Source organism: Lonchura striata, chromosome 18, assembly GCF_046129695.1.
Source record: "Lonchura striata isolate bLonStr1 chromosome 18, bLonStr1.mat, whole genome shotgun sequence".
NCBI classification, from domain to species: Eukaryota; Metazoa; Chordata; class Aves; order Passeriformes; family Estrildidae; genus Lonchura; species Lonchura striata.
In genome coordinates, this window is record NC_134620.1 from 13,940,227 (window position 1) to 13,960,231 (window position 20,005).

The 20,005-nt window shown below is 45.2% G+C and overlaps 1 protein-coding gene across 1 annotated transcript in view; it reads left to right on the forward strand.

Moving 5' to 3' along the window:
- The window catches only part of TMEM132B (transmembrane protein 132B), a 223,336-nt gene that overhangs the window by 183,915 nt on the left and 19,416 nt on the right, over nt 1-20,005 (forward strand). The window contains exon 5 of the mRNA XM_031506201.2: nt 2,377-2,520. Within this exon, the coding sequence (XP_031362061.1) occupies nt 2,377-2,520 (144 nt within the window). The remainder of the gene's footprint in view (nt 1-2,376; nt 2,521-20,005) is intronic.

Here is a 20,005-nt window from a genome sequence, read left to right on the forward strand (position 1 = left end):
TCCTGTGTGTGCTGGAAGCAGGGGAAGTTCAGGACAGGTCTGCTGCTTGAGCTTGTCCCACGCTCATCTTTTCTGGAAGGAATGCAAATGCCTTTATAAACTTCACCTTGTCCTTCAGTGCACCAAAGTCTGAGTGCAGCTTTGGCAGCTAAAGAGCTCTTAGGCTTCGAAAGGGGCTGGAGGCTTTGCCACGGGATGGTCAACAGGCAGGTGATGGAACAAACAGCACAAAAAGCAAACAGAGACGGGTCAGGCCTGCTGAGGAGCTGTTCCAAGCCACCAGGTGCAGAGAGCCCTTTAATCCCGACTCAGGAGAGGTTAATCCTGACTCCCTGGTGCTTTGATCAGCTGTTATGGACACAAGCTGCCTGCCTGACCTGGAGCAGTTCATGGCTGTGCTAACAGAGAGCTGGGAAGCGGAGTTTGTTGTGTGCTCATTGTTTGTGACCTTGGCCAAAATAGATTTGCCCCAGATGCGTTGAAGAAGATCATCTATTGTTGGAGAGTGTTGGAGAATTGCTCTTCATGAGCCATTTGACCCAGGACCACCAGGCCTTCATCAAATGTCTGCTCTTTCAGGGCTCAGGATATATGGGATGTTTGCGGTGGTGAAATCTAACTACCTCTTCTCTGACTTGTGGATGAATTACCTCCAGTTTCTCTTTGCTGTCTTATAAAACCTTTTTCCATCTGAGGTGCACCTAAGTGCTGTCTTTCACCTGGCAGTGCATTTTCTCCTCAGCCTTGTTCAAATCTCAGTCTTTGTAAAGGATTTTCAGTTGTTTTTTTCACACTTCCACTTCTGTCACATACTTCTCTCTTTGCCTGTGTCCCTCTCTCCTGCCTGGCAGCTGGTTATAAATGACCCCGTTCAGCAGAAACAAAAACTAGAGAGTCATTTACTGTGTAAAACATCTGGTTTGTGCCTCGCAGAGAACAGAACAAAGCCTGTACTTATTTCCTGAGGTGTTATTCCGCAAAGCCTCTCTGCTCAGGATGACTCTTAAATCACACTGAGGTCTGAGCGTGGAGCTGAGCACGTCCTTTCAGCGCTGCTCTGATCAGAAATGGACTCCAGCCTGTGCTGGATGCTGTTCTGGCTGCCCATAAACCTCTTGTAGGCTCTCAGAGGTGGCTGGCACTGCTGTTATTAGTGCTGCAGCTCATTTAATTCAGGGCGCTTTTTGCACAAGGTTCCGAATATTGATTAATAATACATCTTAGTTGCAAGTATTTATTGGTCTTCTCCAGCTGTCCTTAGCTTGTGGTCAATGCCCATTATTCTCTATCAATCTAGCCAGCAGCCAGAGCAAATGATAGTGAATATATCTCCCTATGCAAGCTGCCATCAAATTTTTCACTAAAATCCATTCCTTCTTCCACCAATTCTAATAATGGAATTTAAAGTTAGATTAGTTTGAAGCAACTTTTTTTTTTTTTTTTCCCCCAACTGGCAAGCAATTAGTTTTATGGAAGTTGAGAAATGAAAAGGGGTTTGAGTCAGTGCAGTATTTCCTATCTCAGGCTTTTTGAGGGGCCCGGAATGAATCCCTGTGAAATCCCAGATCATTCCTTGCCCCACTTGTGTGTCAACTTTTGGGCTGGCAGTCAGCGCTGCTTCTGCAGAGGCTGTTTCCCTCACCCTGGACCTGCTTATGCCAGGCAGGGCCTCTGTAGCAACTCATTTGGAGTAATTCATCAAAGTGAGGCAGAGAGGAAGGCTTTGTAATGGAGTCATTAGAGTGCCAGCACTGTGAATTCATCAGGATTGCAGATAAACATGGTTAAGCGTCTCTAGGTGGGATTTGGATGGGGAAAGACTAAAAAAATTGCATATGGATGCATAGTTTTTCTCCTAATGTATTTATGGAAATAAATGGTCGGTTCACAGCAGAGTTAGCTGGAACAGGAAGGAAGAAATGTTGTGATGGTGGAGAATCACCTCCCAGACCCCTGGAAAGGGGTGGGAGGAGCTGCTGATGCCCTGGGGATCCTACTGAGCAGTCAGTGCTGTGTTACAGGTACCATTGCCCTCAAATGGTGCTAACTTTTTTGATTTTTTCCCCCCGCAACTGGCAAGCAATTAGTTTTATGGAAGTTGAAAAATGAAAAGGGGATTGATTCAGAGCAGTATTTCCTATCTCAGGCTTTTTGAGGGGCCTGGAATGAATCCCTGTAAATGGGCTCAGAAGGAGTAAACCCACGTTTGCCAGACCCAGGGCTTGGTGCTCCTGATGCAGCTTTTCCTTGAAAAGTTACTGGAAGGGTGATGCAAGGGGGGGGCCCATCCTGTGCCTGTCGCTGTCACGACCCCGGTGACATTCTCCTGGTGTTGTGCTGCTCTAACACTCATCCTGTGTTTGTGTGTGCACCCAGGACACAGAAATCCTCAACACAGCCATCCTCACGGGCAGGACGGTGGCTGTGCCAGTCAAGGTGGTCGCTGTGCAGGAGGACGGGGCCGTGGTCGACGTCTCGGACTCCACCGAGTGCAGATCCGCCGACGAGGACGTCGTAAAGGTGAGGCACCACACGAGTTGGTGGCTTTGTTCCTCCTCCAGCACCTCCACACTGGGCTTTTGTGACAAGCACGTTCTTCTCTCTCTCAGGATTTTCTCATTGAGGTGCACAGAGAGAAGAAAGAGAAAACAATTTCTATTTCTGCTCCTTGTTTTTCCTATGTGGAATGGGTTTGGAGAATTGTTTCCCTGGGGTGATGCTCGGTTGGATTCTGGTGAGGATTGTTTGAGCCTGGTGGCCAATCCAACCCACCTGGGGCTGGGCTCAGAGAGGGTCAGGAGTTGGGAGTGAGTTAGATAAGGTAGTTAGAAAAAGTAGGTTTGTAGTTTTAGTATCTCCTTTAAATAGTATATTAATATATTACAGTATAGTTATAATAAAGAAATCATTCAGCCTTCTGAACTGGAGTCAGACATCAGCAATTCTTCCCCCTGGTTTCTCCTGATTTAAAACAGGATTTTCCATCAGCCGTTCCCCAGTGCTGCCCTGGTGGTGAGGAGGGAGCTCCCAGAGGTGCTGCAGGGTCCTGTGGCTGCTCAGAGCTGCCCAGGTGTTCCTCTGCCTCATTCTGACGTGGCTGATGGATCCCATGGAGGGGTCTCTGTTCCTCTGGGCGGGTCCCTGTCCATGGTTCCACAGCAATAATGCAGAATATTGGCTCAGGGGGCAGGAAGTTTCCTTCATGCTCTGGCTGCATCGCCAGCCAAGAGTTTCTTATAATGAACTTATATTCTTCTAATCCTGAACTGTACCAACACCCGGAGGAAAGTAACACAAATAGAAAATAACAACCGTATTGCAAAAATAGTCTTAAAATGAGAGCTGCAAGCTTTTAAACAATATTGTGCTATGTTTTAGTGGTTTTTTTTAAAATATTATGTTCAGGTGGTTTTGTGTCCCTGACATTGTGATGAAAATTGTGTTGTGACTTTATCAAGACTCTGCCTGCCTGACTTCTGACACCGTTGCATAGCTTCCAGTTTTTAGCTCATTATACTAATACTAATACTAATACTAATACTAATACTAATACTAATACTAATTATTATTATTATTATTATTATTATTATTATTATTACTACTTTTAGACATAAAAGAGGTGCTCTTGAATATCTTAAATAGATTCATTTGTTTTATTATGTTGTTTGGGGGTGTTCTTGTTTCAGATGAACTTATAAATGAACTACAGGGAATTCTGTACAGGGTGGGGTTTCTTGGTATTTTTTATGGGTTCCATATTTTCCCTTAGGTATCAGGGCAAAAAAAAGATCCCATTTTCTTTTTCTGGAAACCAAATTTCTTTAAAGGTCCTTACAACAGGAACATGGATAAATATCTTTGTTTATGACTAAATTAATTGTCAAAGGAAAAGTCTGCCTTGATAAATGTTGCTATTCTTTATCTTTTTTTCTCTGCGTAGCATACAGCTATTATCTGATTAGTGAGTATTGTTTATCAGTTGATAAACATGAACAATGAATTGTAGATTATAAACTCAAGCATCGAGTTGTACATCATCAACATATTGCTGGGACTGTCTTGTTTTTGCACTTCAGAAAACCAGATCCAAAAGATGCTGTGTGGGGACTTTTACTTTTATTAATTGAGTTCCTAGGACTTGCTGTCCTTTGAGAATACTGGACTGAACCAGACAGGATTTACAATGGTTTTTTTGAGTTTTTTTGGTAGTGACTTGATATAAATCAGGGCTTCATTTGCCTGCTTTAGGAAATGATTTGGGTCTCAAATCACTGACAGTAGGCAATGCTCCTGGGACCCTCTCCCAGACCTGGTACTCGTCTCTCAAATATTTGGATATAGTGAACAAACCCAAGAGGTTTGAATGTGGTCTTTGTTGAGTTGATATTGCCTTATCCTGGTGGTAGAAATGGGGAGTAATGTTATTTTTGTGAAAATTGCAGCATACTTGCATGATTCCAGTCACCAATTACTGAGACCAAATGCTGTTCAGGCATAATTTTTTAACTGCAAATATATGTATTGGCTGCAAGATTGAATCCATAACAATTAATTAGCTGAGTTAAAATTTAGTACAATGTTTATGTGCCTATATTTTTTCAGAAAAATGCATATTCTGTTTACAGGCCCCTTTGGTAAAGTCAATATTGACTTTGCTTCTGAATTTCTGTTGCCTGTTCCGTATAGGTTGTAGTGCTAAACCCTCTAATGAGAGTTGCCAGGCATTTTGGATCTAATTGCCTTATCTTAAGCTTCTTTTCACTGTTAATTCTGCCTTTATTGTTTCTTTGATGCTGGAGACGTATTCCTATTCTTTTGGGCAGAATAGAGTGTTGCATTCTTAACCTTTTATTTCTGTTTAATAGCTAATGATTTAATAGCCAATTAATGAGATAATTCTTTGATCACTGCTCTAACATCATTATTTTCAGTTAAGACATTTAATTGAAGCCAGATTAAATAAAAACAGGCTTCCACCCAGGCTCTTATGCATTTATACAAAATGTGTTTCTCTGCGTAGTGACCTGATGCTGCTCAGAGACGAGCAAAGAGATAAGAGATGAACAAGAGATTTATTTGTGTGCCAGAGCTGGGAATCTTCCCTGTTCTCAGCCATTTAACAGTTTAACAGCTTCCCAAGGAGAGAATATTTCAGCCCCTTTTTCCAAAGCCTACCTAATTAGTGGTAAATATAATACATAAATATAATAAAACACACAGGGTTTTTTGACCTTGCAGTTTTAGCATATGATCCTCAAAGGATTCTGACAGGTGAACTTGATTTAGTTCATCCCAATCCCTCTTTCCTAGCTTTGGACATAAGTCCTACCACTGACCAAATGGAAATTGGAACGGGCTGCCCTCTAAAATATTTGGATAGAAACATTGCTGTAAGTCAGTGAAAGCCTTCTGCTTATTCCATTATTTAAAAGGAACGTTTAATGCTGTTGGCATTTGAGGGAAAAGATTGGCTTTATGATTAAGGCACTGAAATGCTTCTCAGCATTAATTTCCATATCTCTTGCTGATTTCCTGTGTGACTGTGGGTAAATCACTCATTCCCCTTGGAATCTTGCTTCCTTATCTGCTAACAAGGAGAGAAATTCATCCTTCTCCCCTCCTCCACCTGCATTATTTGGTTTCTGAAGCTTCTATTGACTCTGAGTGGCCAAAATCCTCATCTTCACCTCATTCACCTCAGCGGTCTTCTGCAGGGACTCCTCTCTTCCAGGACCTCTGTCCCCGTGTCCTGCTTTTCCTGCAAACCCTAAATAAAATCTGAAAAGAAAGAAATGGTGGAGGCTTGGCAGAAGTTGATTGGAGAAGGTTTATTGAGGAAGGAAATGGACCCGGAGGGGCTTTGGCACGGCAGCCTTTAGTCAGGAGCTGCAGGCAAGGTTCATGCCCTCCACTGGAAAATGCCTCTACGAGCCTGAGCTGCAGCAATTCCACGTGAAGGGAAATTCTGAAACTCTGGAGTCTCAGGGTAGTTGTAAACATCACCATCAGCATCAAATGGAGAAATTCTAACGAGGACACCTTCTTAGCCCAAATGTTTATCTCAGTAGTGCTCAACTGCAAGCGAGACAGCTGCCCAATTAATTCATCCTTCGATTAGTCATAACTCCGTGTCCTTTGCAAGTTACACAGAAAGTGACTGATTGTTCCAATTAATCTCTGCAGTCACTCAATGCCTTACTCCATTAGGACTAATTTAGCCTATATTTTTTTTTTTTTTGTGGGAGAAAAGGCCCTCAGTAGAACAGCAGGGAGTCAGGGGCCTCCCCTGCCCATTTCTGCCCACACATGAATCAGTAGGAACAGGCTCCCCGTGGCCAGCACAGGCACACGGAACAATGGTGCTCAATAACACCCCGTCAACTCCATCTGGGCCAGAATGTGCCTTCCTTGTTATCTTGCTAGAGGAAAGCTCTTCAATGAATTATTTTCCACCTTTTCATAATTTCCTGTCTAATTATAATGAAAGTCAAATTCAAACCGTTCCTGCCCTCTACTTTTCGAACACAAACCTTATCTTGAACTCTCCATAATTAATGGTAAAACAATAGAAGACCTAATTTTCCTGGCAGCAGCCAGCCAGGCTTTATCTAATATGCAGAAAAAACCAGTGTAACAAAGGCAGAGAGGTAATAGCTGAAATAGATTAAATCTGAGGAGAGTTCTTCCCTCTTCCAGACAAAGCAGATGAATGACTGAGGACCTTATCCAACAGCCCTGGGCACAGAGATCTCCAACCCCAGCACAAAAACTGCAGCAAGGATCCATGGGCAAAAAACAAACAGGGAAATGGAGAGACACTGAGCTTCTCCAATGTAGATGACGCTGAATTTTTGAGAACAATCCCTTGCTGCAGACTCATGGCACATTCTTGGGACAATTTACAGAAAGAAGCGCCCGCCTGGAGTTGTTAACTACAACTATTTATGCAGCAGCTCTGAAAACAAAGCCAGAGCTTGTAATCTGCAACTTCTGCAGCTGCTTTGCCATTAAAGTATGTGATCAAAAATGCAATGGACTTGTACATAAAGCAGAGCCAATCTTGTTCCTCCATCTATCATATTTTTGAGTACCTATCGCAGTATTATCTAACAGCTTTATTTTGTGATCACTCGTGCAGAAATTACCTTCCTCCACGAGGCCAAACTCTTCCTGGAAGCAGTGAAAATCCTCTCTGCTTGTTTATATGATGGATTTACTTTGGTGCCACTTGGCTCATCACACTGTGAATTTTGAGCTAGATCTTATTTGCTAAGTGATCTTTTTCTTCAGTGGAATGAGTGGTTCAGGATTGGCAGCCCTGCAGACGTGACAGGGGCCAGGCTGGGGCTGTGTGCTGGGAAAGCTTTTGAAGTGTGAGTGTTTAATTTGAGTCCTTCTCCCTGCCCATCCTGTCCTTTTAATCTCACCTGCTCAATTGCAGTGAGGTCAGAGCTGAGGAGTCTTTTTGGGACTGAGGAGTTCTGGTTTTGCTGCTGTCTCTGTCTCAGCAGTGCCAGGGACACTCCTGTCCCAGGAGGATTTATTGGAAAGAAAAAGTTGTCTCATTAAACATCTTGCCTTTTGTATCTGTAGAGAGATATGCCTAAGTTAGGGCAATAATGAATTATCATCGAGCTGTTTGCAATTTATCAAACTTATAAATTAGAGCTTCTTACAATTTCTGGGTATTTTGGACAAAAAGCCCATTCTCGTTGTCCCCATACAGAGTTCATCTTTATGAGTCATTAGGGGTGGGCAGGAGAGCACATCAGACCTCTCTACAATATGTCTGCTGTTGAATTAAGGATTTTGCTCTTTGTTGAAATATCAGAGGTTCTGACATCCAGGTCACCAGATTCTGCTAATTAGTTTTTTAGCTTGACAAAGTATGATCAGAAGAGAGGACCACAGCCACTTACTGCATATTAAAGATTTGAATTAAAATCTTGTTACAACAGGTGGGAATCTATATTGTTTTAGGACTGTGCCAAGCTGAAACTTTGTGTTTGGAGTTCTATTTGCACACAAGCCAGCTCCATGTATGGCAATAACGATACCAACGAGGCAGCACAAAATCACATATTGAGGCATTAATATTCTGTATACAGCACACATTGTACACAGTTTATAGCAAAATATATGTGTGTGCCTTCCTGAAGCTATATTTGAACACACACAGTCTTCAAAGCCAGCTTGAGAAAACAGTGTTTTGTCTGGGAGAAGGATTCGCTCAGAGCAGACCACACCGACATGTGCAATTACACAGATTTCGGCAGAGATGCTTATGGTGTCTTCCAAGGCAGCAGCTGCTACTTCAGAGGAAGAAAACAATTCTATGGCTTAGCATTTGGCTGCTGGGAGAGCAGAAATGCAAAGGGCACAGATCCCAGTCCCAGGAAACAATCATTACCCAAACCACGGCATTGCTTAGGATAAACTCTGAATATTTTATACTAAGAAATGCACGAGTAAATAAATAACTCAGTCCGCGCTCAACAAAGGCAGCAATAAGTAGCTGTTGTTGGGAGAAAATAACAAACATTTACAGTTTTTTTTTTTCTCCAGATTCTGTAGGACATAAACTCTACTTTGTAAACTTCATCCTAGCTGGCCATTTAAATATTCTAATTGCAGCTATGTGACCCTCATGATTCCAAGGCTTTTATACCTCTTGAACTATCATTCTGGCTGGGCAAATTAATTCAGATTCCCGTTGTCATCAAAAGCCCCGGGGCCAGGCTGTGCTCTGAGCTGAAGTCAGGGCAGTGGTGACAGGCACGGGAGGGACAGGGGCACTGCAGAGGGCACGGAGCACTGGTGGCAGAGGTAAAGCAGCCCTTGGCTGTCAGCTCTGGGTGCCAAAGCCTTTCCCTCTGCCCTCCCTGATGTGGGGCTGGGCAGCACAGGGCTGTAGAGCATCCCATCCATCCCATCCTGAGCCAGAGCAGGGCTTGGGCAGCACCACTTGGGTGAAAATGCACCCACATCCCCAGGGGCCTTCCTTCCTTTTCCAGGGAAAATGCACCCACCCCAGTGCCTTCCTTCCTTTTCCAGGTGAAAATGCACCCACCCCAGTGCCTTCCTTCCTTTTCCAGGTGAAAATGCACCCACCCCAGTGCCTTCCTTCCTTTTCCAGGTGAAAATGCATCCACCCCAGTGCCTTCATTCCTTTTCCAGGTGAAAATGCACCCACCCCAGGGGCCTTCCTTCCTTTTCCAGGGAAAATGCACCCACCCCAGTGCCTTCCCTCCTTTTCCAGGTGAAAATGCACCCACCCTCAGTGCCTTCCTTCCTTTTCCAGGGAAAATGCACCCACCCTCAGTGCCTTCCTTCCTTTTCCAGGGGAAAATGCACCCACCCCCAGTGCCTTCCTTCCTTTTCCAGGGGAAAATGCACCCACCCCCAGGTGCTTTCCTTTCCAGAGGACTTGCTGCTGAGGTGTTGCAGTACAAACACACAGGACTCAGTTTCTTCATGCAGAAAAGCCAATGCTTCATTCACAAAGCATTATTATATTATAAAGGATATTATATATATTACTATATCCTTTATTATATATTAAAATGATATATATATATCATATATATTACAATATCCTTTATTCTTATTAATAGGAAATATCAGAAGGCACCCTGTTAAATCTAATTGGCTAACGATACACTGAAACTCAGTTTACTCGCTGGTAAAGGGCCTGTGTGTACATCCATCAAATCTCTCTCTATTTTTGGTTAGTTTACATATTTTCTTCACAGATTCTCGTGGGACATATATTTTGTTATTACAGGTGCAACCTGTTTTTCTTTACAAGAATAGATTGTTCTGCAAACTGATTGTCATTCCTCTGAATTTTTCACACGGGAACTTACAAGCTAGCTGCTAGCTTAGCCCGAGTAGCAGGGCCTGAACCTTATTTTATAAAACCTTTCTTTTATGCTATGTCCACCTGTCTGCAATGCTGAGGCAGCTCAGCAGTGATTTGCAGTGACAACAGCCAAAGCTTTGCATTCCCCGTGCTCCGTGGGTCACAGCTGGGTTTTGAAGGCAGCCTGGGTATTTATTTTTGTGCTTTAGCTCAGCCACACCTGTGTTCTAGTAACGTGTTCCGAGATGCTCTCCCTGGAGATACAGAATTGGAGTTGGGGATGGAGATGAGGAGGCTGACACAGCACCATCAGTTTGGAGTACACTTAATTTATTTGGCAGAGGAAGCACCTACTGCTGACAGTAACCAGCTCCCTTTCTCCTCTGTGGGCAAAGGCAGGCTGTTTCTTGCTAGGTTTTTTGTTATTTCTGATTTTGCATCCTCATTACGTGGAACTGGAATTCAGAGTGAAAAACTAGTTTGGTGTTCTTCATAGGATCAGGAACAGGAGGAGAATTAACAGGTTGGACTGGGATTCTGAGGGGAATGGGAAAACCCAGCCTTAAAGAATAGTACTTAATGCTGGGTTATTGAGTCAGACATCTCACTACAAGAGGATGAAAGAACAAAATGAAGTTATAAGTGGATTTCTTTTTCCATTTGCCTGAAGTATGGTATAGTTGCACTGGGGTGTGGCTTTTCTCTTCTTCTAATTAATTACACACTCTGGAGGGGGATCTCTCAGCTTCAGTTTGAGCAGTGGCTTCAATGGTTAATTAAATGTCAGGATTTAGCATTTTGTTTTGTGTTGTCAATTATTAAGGTCTGATTTATACTCATGGCACTGTACCAAGACATTTACTCCCACATCTAAGACTTCTTGAATTGCTGGAGTTGTTTGTGTGAGTTGAGCCAGGCTGTTGGAGAATGGTCCAGGTATATCTTTTAAAATATCAGAAGTGTTAAGCAATTAAACTTTAAAATTTGCACGTGTTCAGCAAGAAGTTGAGGGGCAGATTTAAAACTCTATGACGCCTGGCTGGGGAATTAAGCAGCTTTGCACCGAATTAACTGTGAAAATGAATCACTTTTTGTTAATATTAAGTTGCTGAGTTTTACTCCTTTGATGAATTCCTCCCGAGGAAAAGCACTGGAAGTGCTCCATGGCTCCAGAACAAGTGGACATTGTGCTTGTGCTCAGTGAGAGCAGTCAGTTCCAGGAACAGCAGCAGCCTCCGTGCCCCGGTGCTCCAGGCTCTGATCTGCTCCAACATCTGCTCCAGCTCCGCTCACCACCCAACGGCAAAAACTGGCTTTCATTTCAAAATACAGAACTTTAGACTCAAACCCAAACATGAGGTCCAAAACCAGAGTCTGGCAGCAAAGGGGGAGGCAAAAAGTGCTGGTGCATCCAAGGCCATAGGTGTGGATGTGGATGTGGAGCCTGCTGGGCGGCAGGATGAGATCTCCCAAATCCCTTGTGAGCCAGAGGGGATAATGAGCAGAGGGGCCTGAACTGGGGCAAGTGTCAGCAAGAGGCTGAGAAATGAGCATTTCTCTTCTTGGCACGGGTCTGGGCATTTGTGGGAATCCAGGGCTTCCCTCTGGCTGCCCTGGCAGGTCTGGGACCCCGGCAGGGGTCAGGAACCCTCCTGGACAGAGCCCCCAGAGACACTGGCTGTGATCTCTGCCCATGGAAAAGAGTTTTCAATCTTACAGGATGAATTACCAGCTCTGAGTGTTTGATATAAGTAATAAGTGTGGCATGGTTGCAAAAGTAAAATTTTAGGATTCTAAATTAGGGGTCCAAAGGGGACAAGCTGGAGGAAATTGGGTGTGCCTTGTCCTTTTTCTCCTTCTTCATGCCCTCCATGTCTCACTGTGGTGTTGGCATTTTTCTGTTGGTTCAGGCTGGGGACACACTGTCCAACGTAGGTGACAGATATTGGCACGTTCTTGTAAATCCAGCCCAGGGAGTTTCTGGTATTTAATGTTTGTCACATCCCACTGAGGGCAGAGCCCCACACGCTGCCCTGCAGGACAGAGCTGAGCAGGGCAGCAGAACATGTGAGAGATAAACAGAATAAACAACCTGGAAACCAGCACAGACCAATTATGGCTTCTGCTTTGGCAGTGGGGCTGACAAAAACTTTCTGCAATCTCAAAATCATCTCAATAGCACATATTCCCACAGGCGTTTGCTCAATGGATTTTTCACAGGGTGGCTGCAGCGTGCTCAGCCCTGCAGCGTGCCAGGGCTGTGCAGGCAGTGCCACCCTGCAGCTGTGCCCTGCAGCTGCACGGGAGCCCCACGGGGCTGGCTGCAGCACGGGCATCAGGGAGCTCAGCCTGGCTCAGCTCCTTGTGCAAACACCCAGGGCAGCAGCAGAACAGGGATGCAGGAGATTGCAGGGCTGCCAGCAAGGGCACTCCTTTGTGTGACAGGCATTGTCACAAGGAGGAGTTCCCAGCAGGAAGTGCTGGCTCCTATTTATATTGTTTATTTATTTGCTCTTTTCCAATTGCTGCTTCTGAGATTATTGTTAGGATTTAATTTGCAATCCCCCTCTGGTGGGTCTGGGGTTTCCTTCTGGAAACACAAGAGGAAATACTTAAGACACAGTTCTTCCTTAGATCTCTTACAATCAGCATTATGCACTGCAGAGCCAAATTAATGTATGCCCTTCCTTATTGTTTCCCTTCTTAATTCATTTCTTTCCATAAAGACTCAGCAAGCACCAATTTTCCAAGTGAGTTTTTAATCGCCTGAGCTCAGCGTGATTACTGTCTCACAATCTAGTTGCCATTTGATGCAATCAGTATTTCAGAATACAATAATCTTTTTTTTTCCTTCCCAAAACTGAATATTACGTGGCCAGCTGATAACACTTGGCTTCAAAGAGACATGAAATACTGGCAGTGCTGTGTGAGAGAATCCAACCTATGATTGCGAGGTCTTCCCCAGCCAAGTGCATGGAGGTGATGTGAAACACTTTTGTAAGATGGGGCACAAAGAAATTTATTATTCCAATGCAAGGAGCACAGGCTGGGAAGGAAGGGGAAGATGGGAACGCGGCGTGCTGAAGTATTTCTTACTGCTGGGATGTTTGCTTTGAAAGGGCCTTTCAAGAGTACATGTTGCCAGGGGAGATTTTCTCTCCACATCTTTTATTGCCACCCCACAAATAAAAGATTTCAAAACACCCGTACTGGAAATCTGCAGATTTCAACAGTTCCTGCCACACAGAAGCTGGAGACTTTCAGATTTCCCCAACCTGCAGTGAGTTTAGCATGAGAGATTATGAGAGTGAAATGAGGAAATCCTTCCTCGGAGTAAATGCTTCACCGCTGTGTTTTTAAGCACGTTTTGTGCACTATAAATGCCGAGGAAATGCTTTCAAAATTGTTAAGTGGAGATCAGGATCTGAGGACAAAAAGCAGAGGCAAAGCGACACTGAAGGAAAGAAAGGCCAGGAGGGAAAGAGCAGCTGCACATCCTGAATCCTTAGGGCAGGGCTGTGTCTCCTCCCAGCCCATCCTGCAGCACCCCAGAGTCACCCTGCTCCTGCACAGCACCAGGGATGGGTTTGGTCTATGTGGAATCTGTGTTGATGATTCTGAGATTGTAGAAAGTCTCTGTCTGTCAGCCCCACTGCCAAAGCAGAAGCCGTAATTGGTCTGTGCTGGTTCCAAAGTTGTTTATTCTGTTTATCTCTCACATGTTCTGCTGCCCTGCCCAGCTCTGTCCTGCAGGGCAGCGTGTGGGGCTCTGCCCTCAGTGGGATGTGACAAACATTAAATACCAGAAACTCCCTGGGCTGGATTTACAAGAACGTGCCAATATCTGTCACCTACGTTGGACAGTGTGTCCCCAGCCTGAACCAACAGAAAAATGCCAACATCACAGTGAGACATGGAGGGCATGAAGAAGGAGAAAAAGGACAAGGCATACCCAATTTCCTCCATCTTGTCCTCTTTGGACCCCTCATCTAGAATCCTAAAATTTGACTTTTGCACCCGTGCCACACTTAATTATGACTCATATCAAACCCTCAGAGCTGGTAATTCATGCTGTAAGATTGAAAACTCTTTTCCATGGCCAGAGATCACAGCCAGTGTCTCTGGGGGCTCTGTCCAGGGGGGTTCCTGAGCCCTGCCAGGGTCCCAGACCTGCCAGGGATGCTCTAGGTTCCCACAGGTCCTGGAAGGGGACACAGGGAGGGACCCTGGGGCACAGCTGGGTGCTGGTTCTGCTGCCCTGGGGAGGATCCATCCAGTGCTGCTGCCATGGAGAACAGACACCTGAGAGCTTCTCCTTGTGCTGCCTATGAACAAAGCAGAAGCCCTCAGGGTGTGTGTTGCAGCATTTGTGAGACAGAGAGGCCATGATTTACGTTTGGAATGAGATTTGAGCTACTCCAGTCCAGGCCTCAGATCTGGGCCTTGTGAGGCCTTCCAGCCTGTGATGCCGTTAGAAATTAAGAGTTTGTGGCACAGTTAGAAATTGTACAAAGGTGTGATGGGGAGCACTGGGCTGTCTGGGTGTGAAGCAGTACAGGTTTATAGTGTGAAGTTTAGGCCACCTTAAGACAAAGACAAACAATGTTAGCTTGCCAATGAGAGTGCCTTTGTAAACTGTAAACTATACAGAAATATATAAAAACTGCCATCTTCTCTGGAATGAAGGGAGAACGTTGCATTAAGCACATTGGTTGGATGTGCGTTCTGTCCTGTCCAGCTTTCCCATTATCTGAGGTCCCTGCTCGTGGTGGGGATGTTCCCCAGCTCTGCTGTGGCTGCCACACCACTGGAATTGTTGAGTCCCAGCCCGTTTGCTGTTTGCAGAGCTTTTGGGTTTGAAATCTCACAGACAGCCATTTGCTGAGACCTTCTGTTCCCCACAAACTTGACAGTGTGGCTTGTTGCATTGCCTTATGTTATTATTGATATTTTCATCTTGTGTAACCAGCTCTGCTGAGGAAAAATCCATTCTTGCCAACTTTGATCCCCTTAATTCTTGTAAGAAGATGCCTCCAAGCTTTGGCCCATTTGAGGAATGCACAGATGGTTTTGTACAGGAGTGTGGCTCCTCAGAGAAGGCTGCTGACCTTGTGTGAGTCAGGGATCCTGTTCAGTGAGACTGAAGGGATCCTGAAGGGAGCTGCTGCTGCCTGTCTTTCAAAATTCTTTCTCTGTCTGTCACTGGGAGCCCAGGAGGAGCTGCAGCAAGCTCAGGGAAAAGCCTGCGGTACCTGAAAATGAAGGTGATTCTAAATAAAGAAGGCTGGGGTGAGACTGACAGGCAAGAAGAGAAATAAGGAAAAGAAACAGAAGGTATCCTGAAAAGCAGGGATTTTCCTGGAGCAGCTCATCCCTTCCTAGAATGTTGGTGCAGCCTTTCCTAAGCCCTGGGCTGTAGCTGCAGGCACCGTGCATGTGCTGCTCTCCAAGGAGCAGGAGATGCCCAGGGGCACAATCTGTCACAACTGGGGTGGCTTTTCACCTCGTAAGAAATGGACCCTTTGCACCAAATCCTTTCCATGGCCCTTGGGAGCTCCTTCCAGGTGTGTGAGGTGCACCCTCAAAGTGCCAGTGTGTTTTCCACAAGAGCACAGAAGTGACTTCTGGTTATCCTGGTCTGAATAAAATATTTGCTGCATAATCCCCCTGAAGTGCAGCGTGTAGCCAGAGCTGAAGGGCAGCATGGATGGGCATTGGAAGGTGCAGAATGGCCCCAAATGCTGAATCAGGAGTTCACTGAGGACTGGTGTCCTTCAGCAGCTGTAGGGGCTGCAGTGAAGGCAGCAACGTGGTGACAAACAAACTTCTCACTGCCACAAAGAAATGTCCTCTCTCAAGTGACCTGCATAAAATGTGGGACTTTAGGAGAGTTATTTCTGAGAGCTGACAGCTTTGGTCACCACAAACTGACTTGAGAGCCCCCTGCTGCAGGGGTGTCGTGCCAGAAGGATGAGATTGCTGGCAGGAGAGAGAGTTTCCTTAAAACTCAGAGCCCTCCTTGAAATCCTGGCAAGAAAATGGAATTGTCTCAGAATAAGGTGAATGGACAGAAAAAAATGTCTGGGTTTTGGCAGCAAACGTGGTTAAAATCCCAAACAGAACTTCACCAAACCCTCCTTTGCCACAGGAGTGGGAGATCAAGGCAAGAAACTATTGGAAGTATGAAAATTCTTCAAATGAAGGATGAAATAGGAAGTGAAGCTGCAGAGGAGGAGATGACAGCTGTCCTACCACGGCCTCCAAAGTGCACCTGCAGCACAAACATTGGGAAAAAATCCCTGTGATGTCAGCTGAGAAGCCACTATTAAGAACAACTTAAAAGAGCATGAGCCTCTTATAGAAAATAAAGAAAAACTACTCAACCTTCAGTGCTAATTGCACAGAGTATAAAAGCACAGTGCAGCACCTGCAGCAGGGATGCCTGGGATGCAAATGCTGCACAGGACTTGTGTTCTGCTTGGGCAGAAATGTGACAGCCACAGCACTGGCTTGCAGTGCCTCTGCCTGGTCAGTGTGGATGGGGAGAACAGCAGCACAAAGAAAAAATGGGCATTAATTAAGAAATTAAATCTGTTCTTCACATTCATTTGTTTTTTTGTAGCTCTAGCAAGTAGGAGATGAAAGTAAGAGAGGGAGCTGGGGTTTGCTGGGATTTTGGGAGTTTTGGACCTGCCACCCCTGTGCTGCCAGGGCCACCCGGGACATGTCCTCGGGGCTCCTCTCCTGCTTGAGGGGTTTGACAGGCTGTGTTCCTTTCCTGGGAAAAAGAAGGATTGTGCCAGTTAATTATTTTGTAAAATACACTGGGATGGCTCACAGGGAACCTCCAGAGAAACAGAAACACCCCTCAATGCTCATTGACAGTGTTGAGCCAGGGATGGGCGAAATGACTTGTGTGATTTCAGAAGTAAAGGAATGTTTATTCAAAAGCACCTCTCTCTTTTATAGAGAACAACATGAAGACTGATTCCATTGGTCTTAAAGTAAAAACATTTAAAGTGAACATCTTAAAGTAAACATCTTAAGTAAAAACAAAAACCTGATTGGCATACTGGGCTTAGGTCAGTGTGGTAGAACAGATCTATGAACAATATGAACGGAAAGCAAGGTAATCGATTGTTTCCATTCCTCCCAGATTTTCCCCAGGCTTAGCCTGGCAGAAATATTTCTCTTTTTCTCTCTGACTGAACTGAGAGCACCCACAGCTCGTGGCAGGCGTGTGGGGCTGGATGGATGGATTTGGACAGCAAGGTGCAGGGAAAGGTGTCACCCTTGGCAAGGCCATTTCCCCAGCGCTGGGCAGGACACCCCAAGGGCAGCAGAGCAGCTCCAGCCCGTCAGTGCAGGAGGAACAGAGGTGGGAGGTGTCAGGAGATGTCAGATCCCCTCGCTCCTGCAACCCTTGGGGCTGGAGACACAGCAGCAGTGCCCAGCACTGCCAGAACGTTCAGTGCAGCTCATTCCCTGCCAGCCCTGCAGCAGCCAGGCATTTGTATTGCAGTTGCACCAGGCATTTGTAATTACGCCTGTGTAATGACATTCATAATTATAAATATACGTAATTATAAATAATTGTTTGTAATTACGAAGCTGCTGTGCCCTGCAGAGGCCGGGGCGTGCTCCTTTCACCCTGCTGGAGTTTGGCTTTGCTGACACAATGGAAGGGGAGGAACAGGGGGAGCAGAGCAGAGGTCACCCTGAGCTTTCTCCCGTTCCTGCAGGATTTCTTCTGTTCCATTCTCTCCCCTTCCTGCACCAGAGGACAATTCTCTCCTCTCCAGGTGCAGAGCACAAAGGCAGCTGCTGGGGTGAGCAGCAGATTTTCAGGATTTTTGATACACAGGGATTTTCCTTTCCAGTCTCTCACCCAGAGGAGCTCCCTGTGTTTCCCTGAGGAATATTCCCTGGCCTGGCAGTCAGAGGGAAATTCCAGAGCCCTTTTCTGAGCAGGGAGCCTCTCCTAATGCTGATCCTCTGTGCCATCCTGGATTAGATGAACAAGGCAGTCCAGTACAGTCCAGTCTCAGAAGAGCAGAGGACAAAAGTAATTTTTTAGGTAAAGGCTCTTGACATTCTCTCCAAATAATTCTATTGAAGCACTTAGCTGAATGAATGCAGTTTAAGGACTGCTTTTCTTGGCTGTGTTGTCTGTCTTAAAGTCCCTTTTTTACTAATTAATGAATTATTTGTTGCTCAGAGCCTAAAAACTAACTGGGAAGACTTATGAATGTTGATGCAGCTCTGTCTAGGCATAGGACCAGAGCTATCTTTACAAAACAAAAGTGTGCTGTTGTGTATTTAAGAGCTTTCTGGGGATTTTTTCTGGTTTTCTGTTGATCCTTTGGGATAAGGATGGTGTATCCTTGCATTACTGGGAGAAGATTAAAGGCTAGATTAGTGTGGCAAACATTCATGACTTAAGGCATTCCTCTTAATACTGTTAAGCTCCCAAGCTTTACAGCCTGTCTGTCTGCTCTTGGGGGCTTTGCAGTGGTCTGGGGAAGGGATGCTCTGTCCCATGGCAGGAGCTTGGGGCTCCTTTTCCTTGAGTGATGCCTGGAGAGGCTCCCTGGAGCAGAGGCTGGACAGAGTTAAATTAATAAATAGGGATTTATTGAAAGGCCTTCAAAGGATGCACCTTGGGCAGCACCAGAGCCCAGCTGTGGCTCCACCCAGGATGGATGGCATGTCATGAGTTTTCACACTTTTATAAGTTTTGGTCCATTTCCATATTGGGGTAAATTGCCCAATTCCAGCTCCAGGTTGTGCAGTCCCACCCTCCCAGTTTGCTCTCCTCAGTTCTCTGTTCTTTTACACTTTTTGGGCTGAAGCTGCAGTGGTGTCCTTGGTTCTGGGCTGGAAAAGGATTGTTCTGTGTGCTGAGCTGGAAAAGGATTGTTCTGTGTGCCTGAGCTGGTTCTGGGGCTGGAAAAGGATTGTTCTGTGTGCCTGAGCTGGTTCTGGGCTGGAAAAGGTAAAGTTAACTATTAACTCTTAACTTCATCAAGGCCTACTCATTTGTTTTAATTAACTCTAGTAAGGCTTATCTCTAACTAAAATCTTAGCTCCTCTAAAATCTCTAAATTCCTTAAAATTTAAGTTTGAATGGAATATCTGCATTCCCCAGGAATGCTGAGAAGGCAGCAGGGTGTTGGCTTCAGCAGTCACAGTTGATCTGCTGGGTTTTCTTAAACACAGTCTTCAGAAACCTCTGTTCCCCCCTGTTAAAATTTAGTTGGGAAACTTGAAGGACGTGCAACACTTGAAATTGAATGAATATGCATGTAATTGTTTCTTTTTCTTTAATTTCATGGAGACTTAGATCTTAAATTTCAGTCACAGGGATTAGAGCCATGAATCATGAACACTAAGTTTACTTAGTGCTCAGAAAATTACTTTTAAAGCCCATTATTTTGCAAAGAACGTTGCATCTGATGCTGCCTGAGTATTTTCCCCTCTTACTTTTCTCGCCCATCTGCAAATTATTCTGTCAGTTTATAACCCAATTCGTATGAGCAATTCAACTGGGGGAAAACAGAGAGAGGGGGGGGAAAACCCACCTTAGCTTATAGCTCAAACATATGTGTTATTTTCACCTAATTAACAGCTTTTACAGAGCAGGTTCCGTGTTTGCAATTAGATGGGTGCAAGAAGGAGCTGGTACCATCTGCTGGGGTTTCACCACAGAAACAGCTCTTGAGCCCTTCTGGGATAGCAGCTGATGAATATGAAAAATGTGGATGTTTACATCAACCAACAAGTGCTGGTAATGCACAAGTGGAAGGATCAAATATTTAAACAAATCCACCTCGGACGAGAGCGTGTGCTCGGAATTTGTGCTGGTGAGAGATCCTTGATGGCAGTGCTGGGAATGAAGGGGTGTGTGGAGATGAGCAGGGAAGGATGCTGGCCCAGGAGAGGCACAGGGTGGTGACGAGGCCAGCAGGAGCCAGGCTGGCTTGCAGGTGAGATTGCTCTAAAGAAACAGAAACTCACGGGGCTAGAATGGCACTGACAGGATTTTGATCACAAGTGGATAAGGAAGAAAGGAGATCCTGCTCTTAGCTCTGCTCCAACTTGCTTTTTGTTAATTAAGATCTCAGCTGATGGCTAGAGGATCTC